Here is a 27,046-nt window from a genome sequence, read left to right on the forward strand (position 1 = left end):
CTGGCAAACCTGTTTTTACCTCAATCTGGGTTGTGTTCATTGGGCATCAAACATAAGAAAACAGACTAAAACAGGGGAAGGGATGACATGGACCATTCCGATAAGAAACGCTTTTCTCTTTCCGTTGCAAATTGTTTTAAAACGTGTTCGGTTGTGTGCCGTATTGAACACCACCTTGGCAACCCTGTGTCTCCCTCCTCTCTCCAGGAACTACCATGTGTTCTACTACCTGTTGGCTGGAGCCAGTGAGGAGGAGAGGAAGGCCTTCCACCTGCTCAAACCTGAGGAGTACCACTACCTCAACCAGGTGGGCTCTCCCCACACACACACACACGGAATCAGGATGTAGTATGGGTGTATTCGTGTGTGTGTATCCTGTGGACACATGTAATAGCGAGAGAGCTGTTTAGACTGCAGGTGATGCTAATGGTTGCACTTCAGTTGGATGTTTGTCTCGCGCTTCAGTTCCTAAATGGAGCCCGTCTCAACACCTCTGGCTGCTGATTGCTTTGACCCACATTCTGAGTGTGAGTCTGTTCACAGCACCACTACTGTGTGTGTGTGAGCTTGCGTGTGTGTGTGCGCTCGCGTGCGTGCTTGTGTGTGTGTGTGCTCGTGCGTGTGTGTACACATCTGCCTACTTTGGCAACAGATGCATATTCATATTCACAGGACACTGGTGAAAATCTGCATCCTTTGTTCCTTGGTTATTTTTTGGCATCCCAAAAAAGTGTGGGTTTTTTTCTTCTTCCCCCTCCTCTTCCCCCAAAACACCCCTAATCCCCACGACAACAAACCCAGCTCCACACCGTCTGTTACTCTGCACCGCTGTTTCCATGGCGACAGCACGAGTGGAGAGTTAATCTCGATTCCTGGCGCGTGCAGCGGCGCTGGCAGTGTGTGTGTGTGTGTGTGCGCGCGTGTGACGATGGCATGCGTGTTCATGGTGTGTAAAGCGGTCTGTGTTTTTGTATCTCTCTGTCGCTCTTTCTGTCTTTCTCTCGCTCTGTATGACCGGGACCCTATACGTGTCTGCGGAACACGTGCACGATACAAAGGACATTCTCCGAAACAGATTGCTGTTGTCTTTTCTCCTTTTTTTTTTTTTTGTAAAGAATATAAGCTGTCATGTGCAATGCATGGCAGCATTTGCATGTGTCTGTCTATGTAGCCCATCCCCGGTGAACACTCCTAACCCTATCTGGGAGCAGGGTGTGAATTCCTCCCATAGCTGAGCAGTTCTGTTACTCTTGCGTCCTTCCTGTGTCCATGTGTCCACAGAGAGAGAGAGTGAGTCTGGAGTGTGTCACCCTTCTCTCCCTCTCTTTCGCTCGAAATGTTCTTGGAAAGACTGAGATCTTTCTCCCGCAATTCAAACTAGTTGAGTCATTCATTTTTTTTTTTTTAGGTCATTGCTAAATGGATTTAATTATCGCAGCTTTGGGGATTTGTGGTGTGTGTGTGTGTGTGTGTGTGTGTGTGTGTGTTTAGACCAGTTTAGTGAATCTCCCCCCGTGTATTAACAGTATGCGTCATCTCCGAGTCAGTTGAGTGAGTGTGTTTTGAGTGTGTGTATACATACCTCTCTCTAACCCCCTCTACCTTACTTCCAGATGACAAAGAAATCTCACAGACTCCACTGGGAAAATTACTATGAGAGCGAGCTGGTCAGTATTGTGTGTGTGTGTGTTTAGTTGTGCATACCTCTTTTGCGTGCGCGTGTGTCTGTGTACATGTGGGGTCGATTTGGTGCTGGGTTGGGCCTCGGCTCTTGTCACGTCTTCACACACATGAGAGCACAATCCTGTTTGTTTTTGGAGTGTGTGTGTTGATATCTTTCAGTGTGTTGTTGTCTCCCTGCCGTTGTCTGCACAGCCTTCACTTATAGTGGTCTATGTAGTGGTCATTGTGATGTCCTGTATCTGAGTGTCTGTTTACATGGCATGTCTCAGGGGTGAGTCTATGACCTCCCTGCCCTTTCGTCTGCAATCCCTGACCCCTGAGTCAGAGGAGATGATGTCAGAGTCTGTCTGTCGCGCCGTGCCTCCCAACGCTTCCTGACAGCTTGGCTGTACTCTTTCCCTCTCTTTTCTACTCACTCACTCACACGCTCTGAAACATAAACAAACACAAGGGAGTGTCTGACACAAGATCACAATGACCAAACATGTTTGCCGGTTAAAAAAAATTGGGATTTGGTATGTTTCTGGCTTGGTGGCTGTGGGTGTATTTCTGTGTCTTTTTTGGGTTCACTTTGGTCGAATTGCTTTGGTGTGAGAAGCATGCTGTCGTGGGACACATTTTGAATGATGAGCACTTTCTCACACAACACCGGTGGCCTGTCAAAAGGCATTTACCGCCAAAGTCTGTGTTTAGGACAAGGGGCCAATCCTAACTTGGAATATTTCTCGCACTGATATCAATGTGTGATTTTTAAAATGAATCTTTTGAGATACGTGCACAAACAGTATCTCAAGTCAGAATTCGGCCCCAAGTGGGATAATTGCTAAAAGCTATATGCCATATGTATCGAATTTTATCCCAAACATTTTCACCATGTACATTTTAGCGTTAACTTAATGATGACTAGGCGTGGTAAGTAAACCGTAGCGTATGTGCTGAATAAAATACCTTCTCTGTTTGAGAAGGTAAAAAGAACAGGAGGGAGCTTTCTTCAGTCATTCCCTCAGTGTCTAAACCGATTTTGTTTTGATTAGAGGAGTACCAGAGTTAAGGGTTTGGTGTAGGCCCAGAGATTCCAATTTGGAACTGTCCGACAATGATCTCTCTTTGTTTTCTCAACTTCCTTTGACATATCGCATTGCGCTGTTTGGTATTTGAGAAGAAAAAAAAACGACCAACGAACCCAGCAATTCAGACATTCTCTTTTTTTTTACCCAAGTGCTTGTGAAGCCTCAAATCTCATGTTGGAGAAAGTGCACATTTTCACCTCAGAAATTGCCCGTCACTGTACCCTGGAAACGGTAAAGAAATCCAAACAGCAGGGAAGAATGTTAAATGGTTTTAGAAGCTGATCCTGTTTCGTGTGTGTGTTTGCTCTCTGCCCCATCATTAGAACTGAGAGGAAGGCCGCTCTCTATTAGCCCTGCCAGTGGCCACCAGGCTCCGAGCACGGAAGGACAACCTTGTGTGTGTGTTTTGGCTTGACCACCTCCCTTAGAACAACAACCAAACACTCCTATGCCACAAGGCTGTTGTATAAAGCAGGCTTATTCAGTTCCTGGCCTGGAGGGCCAAAATAGTTCAGTTAAAAATATATATATATTTTTTAAATGATTGATTCATGATTATCAATCAACCCTGAATTAGGGGAGAATGAAAACCAGAGCTCCAGGACCGACATGGACTATCCCTGACTTTTTTTTTTTGGGGGGGGGGGGATAGATTCAGTAAATCAGATAAGATGTGAACTAGAAAAAATATGTGGAAGGGTGGATGAGTCAAAAGGAGTGTTAGAGTTTGTAAGACATGCCTAATAGTTAGTGTTTGTGTGGTATTCTACTGTACAGGTGTACATTGTATGGTCAAGTGTTGTCTGTTGATAGCGGTACTCGTTACTTCAGCAGGACTGCTTCACTGTGGAAGGGGAGGACCTGAAGCACGACTTTGAGCGGCTGCAGTTGGCTATGGAGATGGTGGGGTTCCTGCCTGCCACACGCAAACAGTAAGTACATTAAACACATGCACGCACACTCACACACACATACACACACATGCCCCGCATGTCTGTCTCTTTCTCCCTTTCTCTCTCCATCTTTTCCACACCATAATTTCTAATGCAGTTGTCTAGGTTTATCCTCATCTTAACTCGTATTTGACTCCCTCCCTCTCTCTCTCCCTCTCTGTCTGGTAGGATCTTCTCCCTGCTGTCTGCTATCCTCCACCTGGGCAACATCCGCTACAGGAAGAAGTCCTACAGGGACGACTCCATAGACATCTGTAACCCAGAGGTGCTGCCCACCGTCTCGGAGCTGCTCGAGGTGTGTACCTGCATGTCAATTAGTCCTTCGTTCACTCGTTTGCTTGACCCGCCCATTCTGATCTCTCTGGTGCTTTATGATGTCACTCGTTTGCTTGACCCGCCCATTCTGATATCTCTGGTGCTTTATGATGTCACTCGTTTGCTTGACCCGCCCATTCTAATATCTCTGGTGCTTTATGATGTCACTCATTTGCTTGACCCGCCCATTCTGATATCTCTGGTGCTTTATGATGTCACTCGTTTGCTTGACCCGCCCATTCTGATATCTCTGGTGCTTTACGATGTCACTCATTTGCTTGACCCGCCCATTCTGATATCTCTGGTGCTTTATGATGTCACTCATTTGCTTGACCCGCCCATTCTGATATCTCTGGTGCTTTATGATGTCACTTGTTTTTTTGTTTTTTTTCTCTCTCTCTCCTTCACATTTCACCCATTGAGGTAACGGAGTGCCTTCTGTTGTGTCGACAGGCAAGGTTGATCCCTAAAAGTCACTGAGTCAATGCTACACTACAGCAGTTATTAGCATAAGGACTGTTCTCAGGTCTGCGACGGTATGGTTGAGCTGCAATATTATGACCTACGGTTGAAGTCGGAAGTTGACATACACTTAGGTTAGAGTCATTGAAACTCTTTTTTCAACCACTCCACAAATTTCTTGTTAACAAACTATAGTTTTGGCAAGTCGGTTAGGACATCTACTTTGTGCATGACACAAGTCATTTTTCCAACAATTGTTTACAGACAGATTATTTCACTTATCACAATTCCAGTGGGTCAGAAGTTTACATACACTAAGTTGACTGTGATTTTAAACAGTTCTTAAAATTCCAGAAAATGTCATTGCTTTAGAAGCTTCTGATAGGCTAATCGACATCATTTGAGTCAATTGGAGGTGTACCTGTGGATGTATTTCAAGGCCTACCTTCAAACTCAGTACCTCTTTGCTTGACATCATTGGAAAATCAAAATAAATCACCCAAGACCTCAGAAAACAATGGTAGACCTCCACAAGTCTGGTTCATCCTTGGGAGCAATTTCCAAATGCCTGAAGGTACCACGTTCATCTGTACAAACAATAGTACACAAGTATAAACACCATGGGACCACGCAGCCGTCACACCGCTCAGGAAGGAGACGCGTTCTATCTCCTAGAGATTCATGTACTTTGGAGCGAGAAGTGCGAAACGATCCCAGAACCACAGCAAAGGCCCTTGTGAAGATGCTGGAGGAAACGGTTACAAAAGTATCTATATCTACAGTAAAAACGAGTCCTATATCGACATAACCTGAAAGGCCGCTCAGCAAGGAAGAAGCCACTGCTCCAAAACCGCCATAAAAAAACCAAACTACGGTTTGCAACTGCACATGGGGACAAAGATCGTACTTTTTGGAGAAATGTCCTCTGGTCTGATGAAACCAAAATATAACTGTTTGGCCATATTGACCATCCATCGTTATGTTTGGAAGATAAAGGGGGAAGCTTGCAAGCCGAAGAACACCATCCTAACCGTGAAGCACGAGGGTGGCAGCATCATGTTGTGGGAGTGCTTTGCTGCAGGAGGGACTGGTGCACTTCACAAAATAGATGGCATCATGAGGCTGGAAAATGATGTGCGTATATTGAAGCAACATCTCAAAACATCAGTCAGGAAGTTAAAGCTTGGTCGCAAATGGGTCTTCCAAATGGACAATGACCCCAACCATATTTCCAAAGTTGTGGAAAAATGACTTAAGGAAAGGTATTGGATTGGCCGTCACAAAGCCCTGACCTCAACCCTATACACAATTTGTGGGCAGAACTGATAAGCGTGTGCAAGCAAGGAGGCCTTACAAACCTTTTTTATTTTATTTTACCTTTATTTAAGTAGGCAAGTCAGTTAAGAACAAATTCTTATTTTCAATGACGGCCTAGGAACAGTGGGTTAACTGCCTGTTCAGGGGCAGAACGACAGATTTGTACCTCGGGGGTTTGAAGCTCGGGGGTTTGAACTTGCAACCTTCCGGTTACTGGTCCAACGCTCTAACCACTAGGCTACCCTGCCGCCTCTGTCTGGAGGAATGGGCCAAAATTCACCCAACTTATTGTGGGAAGCTTGTGGAAAGCTACCCAAAACGTTTGACCCAAGTTAAACAATTTAAAGGCAATGCTACCAAATAGTAATTGAGTTAACTTCTGACCCACTGGGGATGTGATGAAATAAATCATTCTCTCTACTATTATTCTGACATTTCACATTCTTAAAATATAGTGGTGATCCTAAGGCAGGGAATTATTACTAGGATTAAATGGCAGGAATTGAGAAAAACTGAGTTTACGGTAAATGTATTTGGCTAAGGTGTATGTAAACTTCTGACTTCAACTGTACCAACTCCGGCACGAGCCGCAGTTGTCACGTTGATTTCTGTGTATTTTAATGGCTGTAAGGAATGCAAATGGATTAGTTTACAGTCAGACGCAGAGTAGCAACAACAGGACTTTGTTACTAACTCACTGTATCACCTCGTGTCCAGTTTGGAGATGGGGGGGGGGGGGGGGGGGGAGAATGTATTCCAAGATGATTTGGCTTTGCAGGCAGCGTATCTTTTGATAGTTTTTATCATTTTGTTATATCATTTTGAGCCGCGTTCGTCTTTATTGGTGGAGTCATCCCCGCTGGACACGGACGTCAGTTTAACGTCTTGTTTTGATTGACATTTGTTCGAGTTGTCGACGAGCGTCAAGTCAGCGTGAAGTCAACAACAAATGTCACCACGTTAAAAGTTTGGTGAAGAAAATACTAATCCCTTACTTTTTGCGAATCCAATCAGTTTTCCACGTTGGTTTCAACGTCATCATATTTTGTTAAAAGGAAAGCCCTCTCCTGTACTCCCTCCAACTCAATCATCAAGTTTGTGGACGACACAACAGTGGTAGGCTTGATTACCAACAACGACGAGACGGCCTACAGGGAGGAGGTGAGGGCCCTCGGAGTGTGGTGTCAGGAAAATAACCTCACACTCAACGTCAACAAAACTAAGGAGATGATTGTGGACTTCAGGAAACAGCAGAGGGAACACCCCCCTATCCACATCGATGGAACAGTAGTGGAGAGGGTAGTAAGTTTTACATTCCTCGGCGTACACATCACAGACAAACTGAATTGGTCCACCCACACAGACAGCATCGTGAAGAAGGCGCAGCAGCGCTTTTCGGCTTGTCACCAAAAGCACTCACAAACTTCTACAGATGCACAATCGAGAGCATCCTGTCGGGCTGTATCACCGCCTGGTACGGCAACTGCTCCGCCCACAACCGTAAGGCTCTCCAGAGGGTAGTGAGGTCTGCACAACGCATCACCGGGGGCAAACTACCTGCCCTCCAGGACACCTACACCACCCGATGTCACAGGAAGGCCATAAAGATCATCAAGGACAACAACCACCCAAGCCACTGCCTGTTCACCCCGCTATCATCCAGAAGGTGAGGTCAGTACAGGTGCATCAAAGCTGGGACCGAGAGACTGAAAAACAGCTTCTATCTCAAGGCCATCAGACTGTTAAACAGCCACCACTAACATTGAGTGGCTGCTGCCAACACACTGACTCAACTCCAGCCACTTTAATAATGGGAATTGATGGGAAATTATGTAAAATATATCACTAGCCGCTTTAAACAATGCTACCTAATATAATGTTTACATACCCTACATTATTCATCTCATATGTATATACTGTACTCAATACCATCTACTGTATCTTGCCTATGCCGCTCTGTACCATCACTCATTCATATATCTTTATGTACATATTCTTTATCCCCTTACACTTGTGTCTATAAGGTAGTAGTTTTGGAATTGTTAGCTAGATTACTTGTTGGTTATTACTGCATTGTCGGAACTAGAAGCACAAGCATTTCGCTACACTCGCATTAACATCTGCTAACCATGTGTATGTGACAAATAACATTTGATTTGATTTGATTTGAAACAACGTAGATTTCAACCTGTTTTTGCCCAGTGCGATAAGACTTGTTTTCATTTTCGACATTGAGATGTCTTATGAAAACTGGGTGACTAGAGCTCATGACAGCCAGAATATTGTGCAACACACACACACACACACACACACACACACAATCAATTGTGGCATGGCATCCATAATTCGTCACTGAATTGTTTTCAAATGTTTGCGTAGACTGCAAATCGTTTTTATGGTTTTGATCGCCACAGGCTAGTGACGAGGCCAATGCAAGGGTACTAGTCCAAAGAAATCCCTCGTCAATCAAATATTTCCAATGAGATACACACCACTCTTAACGAATCACATCCTACTCCTGACAGTTTGTTGGAGTGTTGTCACCCCCAATATCTGACACTGTTGAAATGGTTGTTTGAGCAGAGCTGGCTGAACTTGCACTGTAAATACATGGTTAGGACCAGCGCGCGCGGACACACACACACACACACACACACACACACACACACACACACAAGCTAAGCTAAGCTAGACATTAAACTGTAGGACTAACATGATTAGACAATGGGCGTGTTCCATTTGAGGAACTCAAGTGGGAGACATAACGGGAAGAAAAAGCATGGCAGATGCGTGAACTAGAATATCTATTTCTATTCAGAAGTTGTTCATGTGCTGAGAAGAGTGTCCATATTTTTGGGGTCCGGATCACGTTATCTCCTTACAAAGGAGACTTCTTGACCCTTTTCACACTACGGAACTGAACCAAATTGGCCCATGGGAAACTGTACTGCAACCAGCCTGTATGCACCACAGTTGCTGGAACCATGCTGAAAAGGAAAACATCTGAGCCAGCACCGTACGTTTCTGATCAGCTCGATTAGTGTGAAAAGGGCATTGGATGTATTGTAGCCCCAGTTCTCTGACTCACGCTTCCACTGCAGTGCTAACGAACCAACACAAGTGCCTTGTGGGAATGAGCTTGCATTAGACACGCCCGCCTCCTTAACCACAGCTCTTCCACTCTGTGCCCTGCTGCATCTCCCTCCTACAGTAGAACCGCAAATACATCATCACTCTCCGCTGTTGTTCCACAGCTACGGCGTCTGACTGCTAATGCTGCCAGCCAACTGAGCAATTCTCCTGTACCTCAGAATGTAGCCTGTCATTTGTCACAGTTGACATATCTAATTGTGCTGTGCTTTAAAGACGAAAATATGTTATAGGAGGGCATCAAGGTATCTTTCTACACTACTTAAGCAAACTGACTGACATAAAGCCTACATCACGCTATCATAACCATGACGTAACCGCTAGCTGAGGTCAACTTACTGTAGAAACTCTGACCGGAGCCTACTCGGCGGTGGGCACATGCTGTTCTCATTTACCTCAGAATTGAGGGATTGCGTCGCTCTACCCGCGGACAGAAACCACAAGGATTACGCAGTCTACCCTGTTGAGTCACTGATAAAACAATGATCAAAGTGTGTTGGAAAGTCTGACAACTGTGCCACAGGGTATTATGCAGAAAGGGGAACCAGTTGGGTGTTTTAAAGGAAGAGACTCGTTTTGTGCCGCGAGTACCATGTGATTTATGTGGACGTGAGAGGAGGCACATGCTCACCACATGTTCAGGGTCGGAGAGAGTAGAAGCACCGTCGAAAAGGAAATACTGGGGTTTCCCAATGCTCTGGTACAGTAGTCCCGTTGTCATATTATTCAAACAAGGCAGGGTTTTGCTGAATTAATGGGATAATTTGCCTAAATGATTAGATACTATGCCATTAATTTATACAGCGGAGTGACAGCCCGCAACTAAAGATTTGGGTGTGCTTACTTGGCTCGGGATAAACTTTTAGCACTTGTGTCTGCTGCAAAACAATGGGCGTGATAGCTGTTAGCCCCTGTCTAAAAGCAAAATCACCTCAAAACCACTAACATGAGCAGCAAATATCTAGAACATAAACATGTATCATATCATACCACGGGTGAACTATCGGTCACCAATTCACCATCTTTGCGTTTACTACACTGTGGTGTCACGTGAGCAGCACTTTCCACAGGGAAAGCTAATTGGCCGTGGTGTAGACTGATGCATGAATGGGAATATGACTGGCTCGGACTTCCTGTTTCTTGTGGGGGGGGGGGGCAGAACAGGAAGAGGAAGTGGAGCAGGGTCAGATGGTAGAGTTGACAGACTGGTTCCTCTGGCTGGACCACAGGGTCCCAATAGGGCTAGGTGGAGCTAGAACAGTGTTAAGTGATGGGACTGTTATAGTAAAAGAGTTCCAGGGTCAGTTTGAGCCTTGCTTCAGGGCACATCTCCCATTTGCTTGATTGAGAAATGTATTAATATACAGTAACAGCACAGATGTGTTTTTTTATGTATTAAAAGCCGTGCGAGAGAATGGAATCTAAGCGTGGTTACCAGGTGACAGTCGTGAAGCACAGACCAATCGGTGAGCAGTAGAATTAGCTCCGCACCCAGTGGGGGATTACCAAGAAGTACGAATTTAAATCGAATTAGTGTCCCTCACAAATGCTGCTGTTTACATCAAAGACCATTTATAAAGGAAACAACTGAAAAAAAACATACAGCCATGATGGTGTTTAAGATCAACACCCTGCCGCTTCACACTCTCTCGCACGCGCACACACACACACACACACACACACACACAGGGTACCTACCCTCTGCCGCGTCCTCAGCAGCAGCTGTCAGCATAATCCCAGTGGATGGATGAGTGGTCAGATGTGTGTGCAGTGACATCTGTCTCTCTCAATGGGCTGTCTGCTGAGGCCAAGGCTAGCATGCGCGTGAGCGTGTGCGTGTCTGTGTCCTGCTCTACACAAGGAAGCTAATCTCAGCTAACCATGTCAGTGTCACTTAGAAAGAGGGGATTGAGTAGAGCATTGGCTAACCGCTATCTGTTGTTATCTAAAGTATGTATGCAACTAATAGCTATGCGCTCTATTCAGAGTGACTTCCTGTCTCTACTGTCTGACTGACCTTGTGCTTGTCTATGTCCGCAGGTGAAGGAGGAGTTGCTGTTCGAGGCTCTGACCACCAGGAAGACTGTCACGGTGGGAGAGCGGCTGATCGTGCCATACAAACTGGCAGAGGTGACCGCGAGATTTCCTGTTCTTTTTATAATAACAAACATCATAACACAACTGCACCAGACCACACAGGCGGCTTTGAACCCTAGCTGACCCCCACAGTGACAACAACAACAGCCTCAGAGCTTCAGAACGCTCCAAGATATTTCATCTTGTATAAAGTCTAGGGACTTCGTTGATAGAGTCGTGTTTATGAATTGTTGACAGCCGAAATTCTTAAGGACACTACTTGTTTGCTTGGATTTGCTTTCCTTCCGCCGAAACTCAAAAGGCTTTTGTAGTCCACAAGGGGAGGGCGTACAGTACATTCCTAAAGGCCTCGAGAAAGAAAAGCGGAGTCTCTTTGTTTGGCCGCAGAGTGCGTCAGTGGTCAGGGATTATAAGGGGCCGTCTCAGGAGGGTTTGTTGTGGTGGCGCTGACCCCCCCCCTCCCCCCTTAGCGCCAAAAAGCATCATTGTCGCGCATGTATGCCGAATCTCACAGAGAGCCTATTTGAAATGACCTTAATACAAAACCTGGGTTGAGGTTCATCGATGGAAAAAGTTGTAAAACATTTTGCTACAGCAAACAGAACTGTTGTTTTGTTTTTATGTCTAACGAACACGGCCCAGCATTCGCTCTCAACCGTTTCATATGAGTTCCTGCCTGTCTCCCACCCCGGTCGCCTGGGGGCGTTTGTGTTTCAGAGGAAATTCTACACAAGGCTAGTCTATAACTGAGCTCTCCTCCACCATCCCACCCCCTTCTGGTTACACATTAGCGACTAGCTACACAATAGCTGCATCCATCCCCCCAGACAGTCATGTGGTCTCCGCCTAGGAATGTGCATCCTCCACTGGAATATACAGCCGGACCAGAAACCAAATCCAGTCTCCGTCTTCCTCAGCCTCTCCATATACAGTCGTACTAGAGGCTCAGACAATGGACTTTAAAAAAACGTAATCCTATAGGAAGACTGTGGCTACGATACATACTCAACACTTACTGTTACTGTAGCTCTGTTGTTCTGCTAATGCTATGGAAGTCCCCCATCCGCCATAACTTAATGTGGAGAGAGAGAGAGGTCTTTGAGGAGGTGGAGCGTTAAGAGAAATAAAACGAGGGGCCCTCCACTGCATGGAAATCCCCATCTGTCACAGCCTAATATGAGCCTTTTAGAGAAAGGAGCGCGGGAGGGAGGGAGAGATTCCATTCACCGTGTCAGAAGGAAATCTGCACAGAACAGCACCAAGCATGTTCCCTACACTACTGCACATCAGTAGGATACGGCTGTGGTTGTTGTTGGCACGGCAACTGTGGAGAAAGGGATAAGTGACTGCAGAGGCCGTAGCAGTTCCCCTGGTCACTGAGACATCTCCTCTCTGCTCCCAGGGGTGAAACTAGGCCTATACCATCTTTCTCTCGCTTTCCCACTTTCTCTCCCCCTTTCTCTCTCTCTCTCTATATATCTCTCTCTCTATATCTCTCTCTCTATATATATATATATATATATATATATATATATATATATATATATATATATATATATATATATATATATATATATATATATATATATATATATCTCTTTATCTCTCTCTCTATATATATCTCTCTATCTCTCTCTCTCTATATCTCTCTCTCTCTATATATATATATATATATATATATATATATCTCTCTCTCTATATATATACAGTGCCTTGCGAAAGTATTCGGCCCCCTTGAACTTTGCGACCTTTTGCCACATTTCAGGCTTCAAACATAAAGATATAAAACTGTATTTTTTTGTGAAGAATCAACAACAAGTGGGACACGATCATGAAGTGGAACGACATTTATTGGATATTTCAAACTTTTTTAACAAATCAAAAACTGAAAAATTGGGCGTGCAAAATTATTCAGCCCCTTTACTTTCAGTGCAGCAAACTCTCTCCAGAAGTTCAGTGAGGATCTCTGAATGATCCAATGTTGACCTAAATGACTAATGATGATAAATACAATCCACCTGTGTGTAATCAAGTCTCCGTATAAATGCACCTGCACTGTGATAGTCTCAGAGGTCCGTTAAAAGCGCAGAGAGCATCATGAAGAACAAGGAACACACCAGGCAGGTCCGAGATACTGTTGTGAAGAAGTTTAAAGCTGGATTTGGATACAAAAAGATTTCCCAAGCTTTAAACATCCCAAGGAGCACTGTGCAAGCGATAATATTGAAATGGAAGGAGTATCAGACCACTGCAAATCTACCAAGACCTGGCCGTCCCTCTAAACTTTCAGCTCATACAAGGAGAAGACTGATCAGAGATGCAGCCAAGAGGCCCATGATCACTCTGGATGAACTGCAGAGATCTACAGCTGAGGTGGGAGACTCTGTCCATAGGACAACAATCAGTCGTATATTGCACAAATCTGGCCTTTATGGAAGAGTGGCAAGACGAAAGCCATTTCTTAAAGATATCCATAAAAAGTGTCGTTTAAAGTTTGCCACAAGCCACCTGGGAGACACACCAAACATGTGGAAGAAGGTGCTCTGGTCAGATGAAACCAAAATTGAACTTTTTGGCAACAATGCAAAACGTTATGTTTGGCGTAAAAGCAACACAGCTGAACACACCATCCCCACTGTCAAACATGGTGGTGGCAGCATCATGGGTTGGGCCTGCTTTTCTTCAGCAGGGACAGGGAAGATGGTTAAAATTGATGGGAAGATGGATGGAGCCAAATACAGGACCATTCTGGAAGAAAACCTGATGGAGTCTGCAAAAGACCTGAGACTGGGACGGAGATTTGTCTTCCAACAAGACAATGATCCAAAACATAAAGCAAAATCTACAATGGAATGGTTCAAAAATAAACATATCCAGGTGTTAGAATGGCCAAGTCAAAGTCCAGACCTGAATCCAATCGAGAATCTGTGGAAAGAACTGAAAACTGCTGTTCACAAATGCTCTCCATCCAACCTCACTGAGCTCGAGCTGTTTTGCAAGGAGGAATGGGAAAAAATGTCAGTCTCTCGATGTGCAAAACTGATAGAGACATACCCCAAGCGACTTACAGCTGTAATCGCAGCAAAAGGTGGCGCTACAAAGTATTAGCTTAAGGGGGCTGAATAATTTTGCACGCCCAATTTTTCAGTTTTTGATTTGTTAAAAAAGTTTGAAATATCCAATAAATGTCGTTCCACTTCATGATTGTGTCCCACTTGTTGTTGATTCTTCACAAAAAAATTCAGTTTTATATCTTTATGTTTGAAGCCTGAAATGTGGCAAAAGGTCGCAAAGTTCAAGGGGGCCGAATACTTTCGCAAGGCACTGTGTATGTATGTATATATATATATATATAGAGAGAGAGGGGGGGGGGGGAGAGAAAGTGTGAGAGAGAGAGAGAGATATATATATATATATATATCTCTATATATCTCTCTCTCTCACACTTTCTCTCCCCCTCTCTCTCTCTCTATATATATATATCTATATCTCTCTCTCTTTATATCTCTCTCTCTATATATCTCTATATTGACTCGGGCTGCATTCCAATAGGTTCTGTGCAACCTTTCCCTCCTAATATCAGATGGGTGAGAGAGAGAATGTTTATTGATTGTTTTGGTCCAGTGGTAAGGCTCTGTTCCCAACTAAGGGGTTAACACACATGAGGAACGGCCTGACTGGTTGGATACCTGTCAGTTTCCTTCTCTCATGACTTAATTGCCAGTTTATTCTACTGTCAATGATATATTACCAAGCATTAACCTAGTTATTTCATGAAAGAGGTCCTATAAAAAGAAGCCTACTGTAGCTAAGGCTTGCTGCATGCTGGCTAATGAGAGAGGTAGAGTGTGTTTTAATTAACCACGGCTCTGCTGTGCATTCATGTGCTTTAGATTAAACAGTGCCACTCTATATCAAAGCTATTTAAATGTCTTTGCAGCTAACGTACACAAAATCAAACATATATATATATATCCTGAACCTTTAACCCCTAACCTTTAACCCCTAACCCTAATTCTAAACCCCCTACAAATAAGTAGCTTTTTTCCTTGTGGGGGGGGGGGGGGGGCAGGCAAAATGTATCCAGCTGGTTGAATCTTTGTTTGTTTACTATTCTTGTAGGGACTTCTGGTCCCAACAAGTATCGTTAAACATGTTACACACACACACTTCTATAAACTGGCATCACAAACAGGCAACCAATTGGACACAAACGCTTCAAAAACTCACACGCACCCCGTCGGAGAAGAGGCTAGCAAGTAATTTGCGTTGCGGTCTCATGCCGGGTGTTGTTTTACACCTCCTGTGGCTCACGGAGTGTGTTTGTAAGCCATTAGCGAGAAATAGCAAGGCCCCCTCTGTTAGGCTCCTCTGCAAAGGCTTCTAATTACCAAACACCAGCCAAGACCTTGTTACAGACTCGACCCCAGAACAGTTTACTAAACTCTCTCTGATAACTTCCCTCTAATTATTTTGTCAGCCTCTTGGGTGGCCATCTCATAAACTTTGTTTTCGGGGAGTTGTTTTTTCTTCTTCTCTCCATCAAATTCCATTCCCTGACATTTCTAGCACTGTGGTAAATAATTGAATCTGGTTGTGACGTTTCCTGACAATGGAGGTTCGTTGACGCGACAGAATGTCGTGTTTGAAAATCCCTGGTGGACGTTTTGAGACGTTTTGATTGGGAGTGGGGTTTGAAACTGTTGCATAATGCATATGGACTTACATAACCTTTGGGAGCAGGAAACAGCGAAGCTCATACCTCTAAAAATAACGCCTAGATCAATAATGCATTAGGGAAGAAGAGGAGGCTTTTTAAAACACATATTTTTGCTTGGTCACTATTCTCTACTCCCCCGGACCTAGTTGAAACTGTTTAGACACGTGCTGCAAATGCACTGTACATTAAGGGTGCGTTCAGGGACAAAACACATTAGTCCGTTTAATAGAAATGTGTTGTGTATCACATATTTTTATTCCTCATAAATTTGTGCTCCCCTCGACCTAGTCGAATCGGTTTAAACACACGTACATGCCTGCTGACACTCTACTGTACATTAAGGTTGCGTTCAGGGGCACGCAAGGTTACTGAAGGTTCATAATTAAGTTCAAATGTGTAGTATGTAAGCCTAACAGACATAATTCTCTGTCATGTGGAGTATGTTGGACATGCCTCCAGTAACAGCACAGACCTGTGTCTGACCAGCCACAGCTAACCAGACTTAAACGCCATTCCCCTTCCATAACACTCCTATTATAATAGTTTAGCATAGGGCTGTGACGGTGACCGTATTACCTCCACAACGGCAGTCGCGAGTCATGACCGCAGTCAAATTCCACGTGACCGTTGAGTCCCGGTAACTGGACTTCTCCAAGACCGTGCTCTGACGGTCCATTAATAGCCTACCGAACATGCTAACTGCCCGTCGCTAATCGCCTCGTACTCGGCGCTCTATTGTCCCTTTAATCACTCTGGCATTAATGCAAATGCATTCGAATATCAAACACTTCATGAGAGCCCTGTCATTCAGAGTTTGATCAGAATAGGATCACCTCATTGCGAGAGCCAATTTCTCGTAGCTGGGTGATGCATGGAATTAAAAGTGTTTTGCAACATTTCTGTAGACTATGCAATTGCGTGAGAAAACAGAATGATGGCCTCTATTAAAAAGAGGAGGATCCCATCAGTTTTCTCTAGGCTAACTATGTTTATTTTCTTATCTTTGTTAATATTAAGCACATTGCTTCACTTTACAACCGGAGTATAGCCTACCTGGCTGGCATGAAAATGAACCGCGGGAAAAGCATCCTCCGTTCGCTATTCAAGTGCATAAGGATGGCGTCTTTTTTTCCCCCTGCCCGACTTCCGACAGGTGCATGATAATGGCCCATTCGCAATCAAAACTAATTTCACACATATATTATTTAATATATGTAAAGACTAGATTAAATTGAGAATAGTCTGATGGGGGAGAATATTGTCACTTGTGAATAATGCCCAGCGTGTGCAGTCTAACACAAGAAAAAGAGAGCATTCATTTTTGTTGTTTTGTTCAAATCATAGCCGCATGCATTATATAGCCTAGCCCATAGGCCTATATGTTTTGATAAGGTTTGAATCACAACTAAAGTGGCCAAATAACTGTAAGCGTAGCCTATAGGTGAACGACCACCTTGATTCAGTCGTGTGTGGTGCCAGGACAACAACCTCTCCCTCAATGTGAGCAAGACAAAGGAGCTGATTGTGGACTACAGGAAAAGGTGGGCCGAACAGGCCCCCATTAACATTGACAGGGCTGTAGTGGAGAGGGTCGAGAGTTTCAAGTTCCTTGGTGTCCACATCACCAACAAACTATCATGGTCCAAACACACCAAAACAGTCGTGGAGAGGGCACGGCAAAACCTTTTCCCCCTCAGGAGATTGAAAAGATTTGGCATGGGTCCCCAGATCCTCAAAAGGTTCAAAAGGTTCTACAGCTGCACCATCGAGAGCATGCTGACCGGTTGCAACTACTCGGCATCTGACCGTAAAGCGCTACAGAGGGTAGTGCGAACGGCCCAGTATATTACTATTATTCCAAGGACCTATGTAATTGGCGGTGTCAGAAGAAACTCCAGTAAGTTGTAGACTGTTTTCTCTGCTACTGCACGGCAAGCGGTACCGGAGTGCAAGTCTAGGACCAAAAGGCTCCTCAAAAGCTTCTGCCCCCAAGCCATAAGACTGCTGAACAGTTAATAAAATCACCACCGGACAATTTACATTGACCCCCCCTCCCCCCTCCCTTTTGTACACTGCTGCTACTCGCTGTTTATTATTAATGCATAGTCACTTCTCCCCCACCGACATGTACAACTTACCTCAACTAACCTATAGCCCCGCACACTGACTCGGTACCGGTGTCCCCTGTACGTAGCCTTGTTATTCTTATTGTTGTTACTTTTTAATTGTTACTTTTCATTTTAGTCTACTTGGTAAATATTTTCTTAACTCTTCTTGAACTGCACTGTTGGTTAAGGGCTTGTAAGTAAGCATTTCACGGTAAGGTCTACTACATCTGTTGTATTCGGCACATGTGGCAAATAAGGTTTGATTTGATGTAGCATCATTTGAAATGGTGTTTTATACATTGGATAAAAGCAGAGACACAGAGATACAACAAAGTATGTCATACACTGAATGTGAGGAAGGATGGGAAAGGAATTCTGCTTTGAAAGTTTAAACTTGTAATCTCGCTTTTGAGATAATGGCCTTTGAATGTTTTGGTACTACTACTGGAGAGTTTATAGGATGCCCTCAATGTTGCAGCTGTAGAACCTTTTGAGGATCTGAGGACCCATGCCAAATCTTTTCAGTCTCCCGAGGGGGAATAGGCTTTGTCGTACCCTCTTCACGACTGTCTTAGTGTGTTTGGATCATGATAGTTTGTTGGTGATGTGGACACCAAGGAACTTGAAGCTCTCAACCTGCTCCATTGCAACCCCATCGATGAGAATGGGGGCGCGCTTTTCCTGTAGTCCACAATCATCTCCTTTGTCTTGATCACGTTGAGGGAGAGGTTGTTGTCCTGGCACCACACGGCCATGTCACTGACCTTCTCCCTGTAGGCTGTCTCATCGTTGTTGGTTATCTGGCCTACCACTGTTGTGTCTTCGACAAACTTGATGATGGTTTGGAGTCGTGCCTGGCCATGCAGTCATAAGTGAACAGGGAGTACAAGAGGGGACTGAGCACACACCCCTGAGGGGCCCCCGTGTTGAGGATCAGTGTGGCGGATGTGTTGTTACCTACCCGTACCACCTGAGTGCGGCGCAGGATCCAGTTGCAGAGGGAGGTGTTTAGTCCCAGGGTCCTTAGCTTAGTGATGAGCTTTGAGGGCACTACTGTGTTGAACGCTGAGCTGTAGTCAATGAATAGCACTCTCACATAGGCGTTCCTTTTGTCCAGGTGTGAAAGGGCAGTTTGGAGTGCAATAGAGATTGCATCTGTGGATCTGTTGGGGCAGTATGCAAATGTGTGGGTCTAGGGTTTCTGGGATAATGGTGTTGATGTTAGCCAAGTGTGGTGTTGATGTTAGCCTTTCAAAGCATTTTATGGCTACAGACGTGAGTGCTACGTGTCGGTAGTCATTTAGGCAGGTTACCTTAGTGTTGTTGGGCACAGGCACTATGGTGGTCTGCTTGAAACATGTTGGTTTTACAGCCTCAGTCAGGGACAACTTGAACATTTCAGTGAAGACACTTACCAGTTGGTCAGCGCATACTCGCAGTACACGTCCTGGTATTCCGTCTGGCCCTGCGGCTTTGTGAATGTTGACTTGTTTTAAGGTCTTACTCACATCTGCTTCGGAGAGCATGATCACACAGTCGTCCGGAACAGGTGGTGCTCTCATGCATATTTAATCGGTGCACTTATTGATGAAGCCAGTGACTGATGTGGTGTACCATCAGAAGAATCCCGGAACATATTCCAGTCTGTGCTAGCAAAACAGTCCTGCATCTGCTTCATCTGACCACTTTCTTTTGGTCAAGTCATTGTGCAATCATGTATAAAAAGAGTTTTGACTGGCCACTACTGTATTTCTTGTGCTGCTATATTTATTGCTCAATTCTTAAAATTAAGCACATTATTCCGCTTTACAACCGGTGGAGCCTACCCGGCGAATTATAATCGTAACCGCGTTCGCTATTCGAGTGCAGGCTACGGATGACATGTTTTTTAGGTGGGCCATTCTAAGTAACAAAAAAAAATGGTCCATACGTAATTAGTAGGCTATATGTAAAGACATTATTACATTGAGAATAGTCTGATGGGGGAGAATATTAACAAGTTGTGAATGAGAGACTGATGAAGTGCGTGTGGCCTGTGCAAGAAACAGAGCAGAGCTCATGCCTTTTAATGCAACTTTTTTTCAAAATCATCAATAGTTGCATCATGCAGCCTTAGAATGTATTCAAAAGGTATTCAAAAGGCCTAATGTTTGTATACCAACTAAAGTCGCATGAATAACTCTGATTAAGCATATAGGAGGACCTGTTTCAAATGATTGAATCAAACTCCCTCGGAAATCGTTTTGGGAAAAATATTCTTTCTATTTTATTAATCTATGTTCAGTTGTATTCGTCTTACTATAAAATAATGCCAAAGGAATTATAAGCGAATCTTACCTGCTAAATTAACTAGTGTAGCCCACAGCCATATGGCATAGCCAGATCAGTACCTAACATAAGGACGACTCAGAATATGATACATATGTTTCTATAGACCTGCATAAAATCAATAATGAATTTATTGTGATGGTTTAGGCTATATTAAGTTGATTTATTTTTAAATGTAGATGTTCCATGTAACGTCCGCATAGGCTAAGCGCGGAAACACGGAGATGCTAAACATGTTTGTTAATTAACTGTCGATTACCATGAGACTAGCATTTATTTGCATGACAGTTACCGGCTGACAAAATTGTAATGACCGCCATAGCCCTAGCTTAGCATGCCTTTCATCACCTTAAGTAGAGAGCATACTTTCCCTTTGGCCTGTCGAGGCACAATAATCGTCTATCTTGTCAGTTGCTTTTTATGGATCGATGACGTGTCCAAAAACTGATTTGTGTGTCTGGAAACACTTAAAGCTTTGGCTCTAAATCTCAAAACACCTAAAGCGGTAGTGTTGTAGCACAGCAGGGCTTGGAGTGTGGAAAAACCAGAGGAACTTGTCATCTGGCATGCTGACAAACGTTGCATTATTGTTGTCGAACTAACATTGTTATGCATTAGAGGATGCTAACATGTTACCAAAGATAGTACAGTATGAGGATTCCTAGAAACTGCTTCTCCAATAAAAAATCCTTGATCCCGCTTGTAGGCGATGTTGGCTAGCTAAGCTCATGCAGAGAATTAGTCATCGGGTGTCTTCTCACGCTGAACTGCGTATGTGCAGGCCCGTCAAATCAAAGTCACTCCTGCGATATAAAGTTGTTTTTGATAAAAAATGAAATCATGTCAGTTTTTTTAACTTTCGAACCTTTCACGAACCTTTTGCTTCTCCCATTGACTTCCCAAATCCCAGTCTGGCCTGTAGAGTCTGCTTCGCGAAGCGTTGCTGGAAGTATCGCAATGTTGGGCCTCTGTGATGTTACACTGATATTGGCTAGCATTGTTAGCATCTCCTATTCATTCTCCACTTGCAAGGCATGGTTCCATGTAGCCTACTGCTGTCTATCCCAGCCGAGTTATACAGTTGGCGCCGGTTTAGAGAAAGCTAGGCTCAGACTAATTCTTTACACATTATACAATCCGGATGGACGTAGGAGGTACGAATTATAGATGTGCCTTCAGTAACAGGATTTTCAAAAACAAGTAACCCCCCAAGGCTATGCTTTGTAGCCTTCTAGGGCGTACAGGCGTGATTGCATGGCATCCAATATAGGGCTACACGTTCTACGTCATCTCAGCACCACTTCTTGTGTCCTCCTTAAAGAACAACCTCTCCTCTCTGGGGTAGGGGGCAGTATTTTGACATCCGGATGAAAAGCATGCCCAAAGTAAACTGCCTGTTACTCAGGCCCAGAAGCAAGGATATGCATATAATTGGTAGATTTAGATAGAAAACATTCTCAAGTTTCTAAAACTGCTAAAATGATGTCTGTGAGTATAACATAACTGATAATGCAGGCGAAACCCCGAGGACAAACCATCCCCCAAAAAATAAAAAATCAGCTTACCACTATTTTCAATGGCTAGTACTATAATTTTAAGCCCAAGTCCTCCCAAATTGCAGTTCCTAGGGCTTTCACTAGATGTCAACAGTCTTTGGAAAGAGTTTCAGGCTGATTTTTGGAAAATGACCGAGAAATTGTAGTTTTTCTAGGTGGCTACCATTTTGGCTGTAGTGTTTCCAAGAGAGTGGAGGAAAGCGCGTTCTTTCTTATCTCCGGTAATGAACATACAATTTAAGACGGAGAATAGTATTGTTTATTTGCGTATTAGGATACCTAAGGTTTGATTGTAAACGTTGTTTGACTTGTTTGTAAAAGTTTATTAGTAACGTTTGGGATTCATTTTGTATGCATTTTGATGGAGGGAAACTGAGTGGATTATTGACTGAAGCGCGCCAGCTAAATTGAGTTTTTATGGATATAAAGAAGGACATTATTGAACAAAATGACCATTTGTTATGTAACTGCGACCTTTTGGAGTGCCATCAGAAGAAGATCATCAAAGGTAAGGCATTTTTTATATCGCTATTTCTGACATTTGTGTTGCACCTGCCTGGTTGAAATAGGATTTTCATGTGTTTGAATGCGGTGTGCTGTCCTCAGATAATTGCATGGTTTGCTTTCGCCATAAAGCCTTTTTGAAATCTGACATGGCGGCTGGATTAACAAGAAGTTAAGCTTTATTTTGATGTATAACACATATATTTTCAAGAATGTTAAATATTTGAATTTAGTGTTTTTGAATTTCGCGCTCTGCAATTTCACTGGATGTTGACCCACCTGATGCTACCGTCCCACGTACCCTAGAGAGGTTTTAAAGAGCATATCAGGTTAGAATGCTGATGACAGTCTATTTGTTCATTTGCCTTTCTAAAGTACGTACTTCAACGTTTGACTGTGGCCAAGTGCAAAGGTAGAAACGCTAAGTGTGCCTTGGTTTTGCTTTGCTAAGCTGGTGCAGTGCAGGGAGCAGGTGTTGGCTGGGCTCCCAGCATTTGGGAGAGAGAGTGGTATTACAATGCATCAGCATCCCTGAGTCAATGATACTGCAGATGGACAGACAGGCATATCTGGCTTGAGAGACGTGTACTGTAAACTGACAGGCAGACAGGTGGCTAGATAGATATAGAGAGATACCTACATACCTATGGGTAGATTAATATAATATTATTTATATATACAGTGGGGAGAACAAGTGTTTGATACACTGCCGATTTTGCAGGTTTTCCTACTTACAAAGCATGTAGAGGTCTGTAATTTTATTCATAGGTACACTTCAACTTGTGAGAGACGGAATCTAAAACAAAAATCCAGAAAATCACATTGTATGATTTTTAAGTAATTCATTTGCATTTTATTGCATGACATAAGTATTTGATCACCTACCAACCAGTAAGAATTCGGGCTCTCACAGACCTGTTTTTCTTTAAGAAGCCCCCCTGTTTTCCACTCATTACCTGTATTAACTGCACCGGTTTGAACTCGTTACCTGTATAAAAGACACCTGTTCACACACTCAATCAAACAGACTCCAACCTCTCCACAATGGCCAAGACCAGAGAGCTGTTTAAGGACATCAGGGATACCTGCACAAGGCTGGGATGGGCTACAGGACAATAGGCAAGCAGCTTGGTGAGAAGGCAACAACTGTTGGCGCAATTATTAGAAAATGGAAGAAGTTCAAGATGACGGTCAATCACCGTTGGTCTGGGGCCCCATGCAAGATCTCACCTCGTGGGGCATCAATGATCATGAGGAAGGTGAGGGATCAGCCCAGAACAACAGAACAACACGGCAGGACCTGGTCAATGACCTGAAGAGAGCTGGGACCACAGTCTCAAAGAAAACCATTAGTTACATACTACGCCGTCATGGAATAAAATCCTGCAGTGCATGCAAGGTCCCCCTGTCAAGCCAGCGCATGTCCAGGCCCGTCTAAAGTTTGCCAATGACCATCTGGATGATCCAGAGGAGGAATGGGAGAAGGTCATGTGGTCTGATGAGACAAAAATAGAGCTTTTTGGTCTAAACTCCACTCGCCGTGTTTGGAGGAAGAAGAAGGGTGAGTACAACCCCAAGAACACCATCCCAACCATTAAGCATGGAGGTGGAAACATCATTCTTTGGGGATGCTTTTCTGCAAAGGGGACAGGATGACTGCACCGTATTGAGGGGAGGATGGATGGGGCCAGGTATCGCGAGATCTTGTCCAACAATCACCTTCCCTCAGTAAGAGCATTGAAGATGGGTCGTGGCTGGGTCTTCCAGCATGACAACGACCCGAAACACACAGCCAGGGCAACTAAGGAGTGGCTCCGTAAGAAGCATCTCAAGGTCCTGGAGTTGCCTAGCCAGTCTCCAGACCTGAACCCAATAGAGAATCTTTGGAGGGAGCTGAAAGTCCGTATTGCCCAGCGACAGCCCCAAAACCTGAAGGATCTGGAGAAGGTCTGTATGGAGGAGTGGTCCAAAATCCCTGCTCCAGTGTGTGTAAACCTGGTCAAGAACTACAGGAAACGTATGATCTCTGTAATTGCAAACACAGGTTTCTGTAACAAATGTTAAGTTCTGCTTTTCTGATGTATCAAATACTTATGTCATGCAATAAAATGCAAATTAATTACTTAAAAATCATACAATGTGATTTTCTGGATTTTTGTTTTAGATTCCGTCTCTCACAGTTGAAGTGTACCTATGATAAAAATGACAGACCTCTACATGCTTTGTAAGTAGGAAACACTGCCGATAATGCAGGTTATAAAATTCTTGTTCTCCCCACTGTATATACAGTGCCTTGCGAAAGTATTCGGCCCCCTTGAACTCTGCGACCTTTTGCCACATTTCAGGCTTCAAACATAGAGATATAAAACTGTATTTTTTGTGAAGAATCAACAACAAGTGGGACACAATCATGAAGTGGAACGACATTTTTTGGATATTTCAAACTTTTTTAACAAATCAAAAACTGAAAAATTGGGCGTGCAAAATTATTCAGCCCCCTTAAGTTTATACTTTGTAGCGCCACCTTTTGCTGCGATTACAGCTGTAAGTCGCTTGGGGTATGTCTCTATCAGTTTTGCACATCGAGAGACTGACATTTTTTCCCATTCCTCCTTGCAAAACAGCTCGAGCTCAGTGAGGTTGGATGGAGAGCATTTGTGAACAGCAGTTTTCAGTTCTTTCCACAGATTCTCGATTGGATTCAGGTATGGACTTTGACTTGGCCATTCTAACACCTGGATATGTTTATTTTTGAACCATTCCATTGTAGATTTTGCTTTATGTTTTGGATCATTGTCTTGTTGGAAGACAAATCTCCGTCCCAGTCTCAGGTCTTTTGCAGACTCCATCAGGTCTTCTTCCAGAATGGTCCTATATTTGGCTCCATCCATCTTCCCATCAATTTTAACCATCTTCCCTGTCCCTGCTGAAGCAAAGCAGGCCCAAACCATGATGCTGCCACCACCATGTTTGACAGTGGGGATGGTGTGTTCAGCTGTGTTGCTTTTACGCCAAACATAACGTTTTGCATTGTTGCCAAAAGTTCAATTTTGGTTTCATCTGACCAGAGCACCTTCTTCCACATGTTTGGTGTGTCTCCCAGGTGGCTTGTGGCAAACTTTAAACAACACTTTTTATGGATATCTTTAAGAAATGGCTTTCTTCTTGCCACTCTTCCATAAAGGCCAGATTTGTGCAATAAACGACTGATTGTTGTCCTATGGACAGAGTCTCCCACCTCAGCTGTAGATCTCTGCAGTTCATCCAGAGTGATCATGGGCCTCTTGGCTGCATCTCTGATCAGTCTTCTCCTTGTATGAGCTGAAAGTTTAGAGGGACGGCCAGGTCTTGGTAGATTTGCAGTGGTCTTGTACTCCTTCCATTTCAATATTATCGCTTGCACAGTGCTACTTGGGATGTTTAAAGCTTGGGAAATCTTTTTGTATCCAAATCCGGCTTTAAACTTCTTCACAACAGTATCTCGGACCTGCCTGGTGTGTTCCTTGTTCTTCATGATGCTCTCTGCGCTTTTAACGGACCTCTGAGACTATCACAGTGCAGGTGCATTCATACAGAGACTTGATTACACACAGGTGGATTGTATTTATCATCATTAGTCATTTAGGTCAACATTGGATCTTTCAGAGATCCTCACTGAACTTCTGGAGAGAGTTTGCTGCACTGAAAGTAAAGGGGATGAATAATTTTGCACGCCCAATTTTTCAGTTTTTGATTTGTTAAAAAAGTTTGAAATATCCAATAAATGTCGTTCCACTTCATGATTGTGTCCCACTTGTTGTTTATTCTTCAAAAAAAAATAAAGTTTTATATCTTTATGTTTGAAGCCTGAAATGTGGCAAAAGGTCGCAAAGTTCAAGGGGGCCGAATACTTTCGCAAGGCACTGTATAAATAATATTATATTAATCTACCCATAAGTATGTACAGTGGGGCAAAAAAGTATTTAGTCAGCCACCAATTGTGCAAGTTCTCCCACTTAAAAAGATGAGAGAGGCCTGTAATTTTCATCATAGGTAAACTTCAACTATGAAGTTATTTATTTTGGTTTCATCTGACCATATGACATTCTCCCAATCTTCTTCTGGATCATCCAAATGCTCTCTAGCTTACTTCAGACGGGCCTGGACATATACTGGCTTAAGCAGGGGGACACGTCTGGCCCTGCAGGATTTGAGTCCCTGGCGGCGTAGTGTGTTACTGATGGTAGGCTTTGTTACTTTGGTCCCAGCTCTCTGCAGGTCATTCACTAGGTCCCCCCGTGTGGTTCTGGGATTTTTGCTCAACGTTCTTGTGATCATTTTGACCCCACGGGGTGAGATCTTGTGTGGAGCCCCAGATCGAGGGAGATTATCAGTGGTCTTGTATGAATTCCATTTCCTAATAATTGCTCCCACAGTTGATTTCTTCAAACCAAGCTGCGTACCTATTGCAGATTCAGTCTTCCCAGCCTGGTGCAGGTCTACAATTTTGTTTCTGGTGTCCTTTGACAGCTCTTTGGTCTTGGCCATAGTGGAGTTTGGAGTGTGACTGTTTGAGGTTGTGGACAGGTGTCTTTTATACTGATAACAAGTTCAAACAGGTGCCATTAATACAGGTAACGAGTGGAGGACAGAGGAGCCTCTTAAAGAAAAAGTTACAGGTCTGTGAGAGCCAGAAATCTTGCTTGTTTGTAGGTGACCAAATACTTATTTTCCACCATAATTTGCAAATAAATTCATAAAAAATCCGACAATGTGATTTTCTGGATTTTTTTTCTCATTTTGT

At 43.8% G+C, this 27,046-nt stretch overlaps 1 protein-coding gene across 4 annotated transcripts in view; it reads left to right on the forward strand.

The window, feature by feature from the left end:
- LOC139368718 (myosin IXAb) overlaps nucleotides 1-27,046 on the forward strand; it is a 168,556-nt gene that overhangs the window by 58,229 nt on the left and 83,281 nt on the right. For 3 of the 4 annotated variants that reach the window (XM_071108026.1, XM_071108010.1, XM_071108019.1), the window contains exons 5-9: nucleotides 208-307; nucleotides 1,614-1,667; nucleotides 3,585-3,685; nucleotides 3,875-4,001; nucleotides 10,991-11,080. In XM_071108026.1, coding sequence (XP_070964127.1) covers nucleotides 208-307; nucleotides 1,614-1,667; nucleotides 3,585-3,685; nucleotides 3,875-4,001; nucleotides 10,991-11,080 — 472 coding nt within the window. The remainder of the gene's footprint in view (nucleotides 1-207; nucleotides 308-1,613; nucleotides 1,668-3,584; nucleotides 3,686-3,874; nucleotides 4,002-10,990; nucleotides 11,081-27,046) is intronic. The other variant, XM_071108034.1, reaches the window with a different exon arrangement.

Source organism: Oncorhynchus clarkii, chromosome 2 (assembly GCF_045791955.1).
Source record: "Oncorhynchus clarkii lewisi isolate Uvic-CL-2024 chromosome 2, UVic_Ocla_1.0, whole genome shotgun sequence".
NCBI classification, from domain to species: Eukaryota; Metazoa; Chordata; class Actinopteri; order Salmoniformes; family Salmonidae; genus Oncorhynchus; species Oncorhynchus clarkii.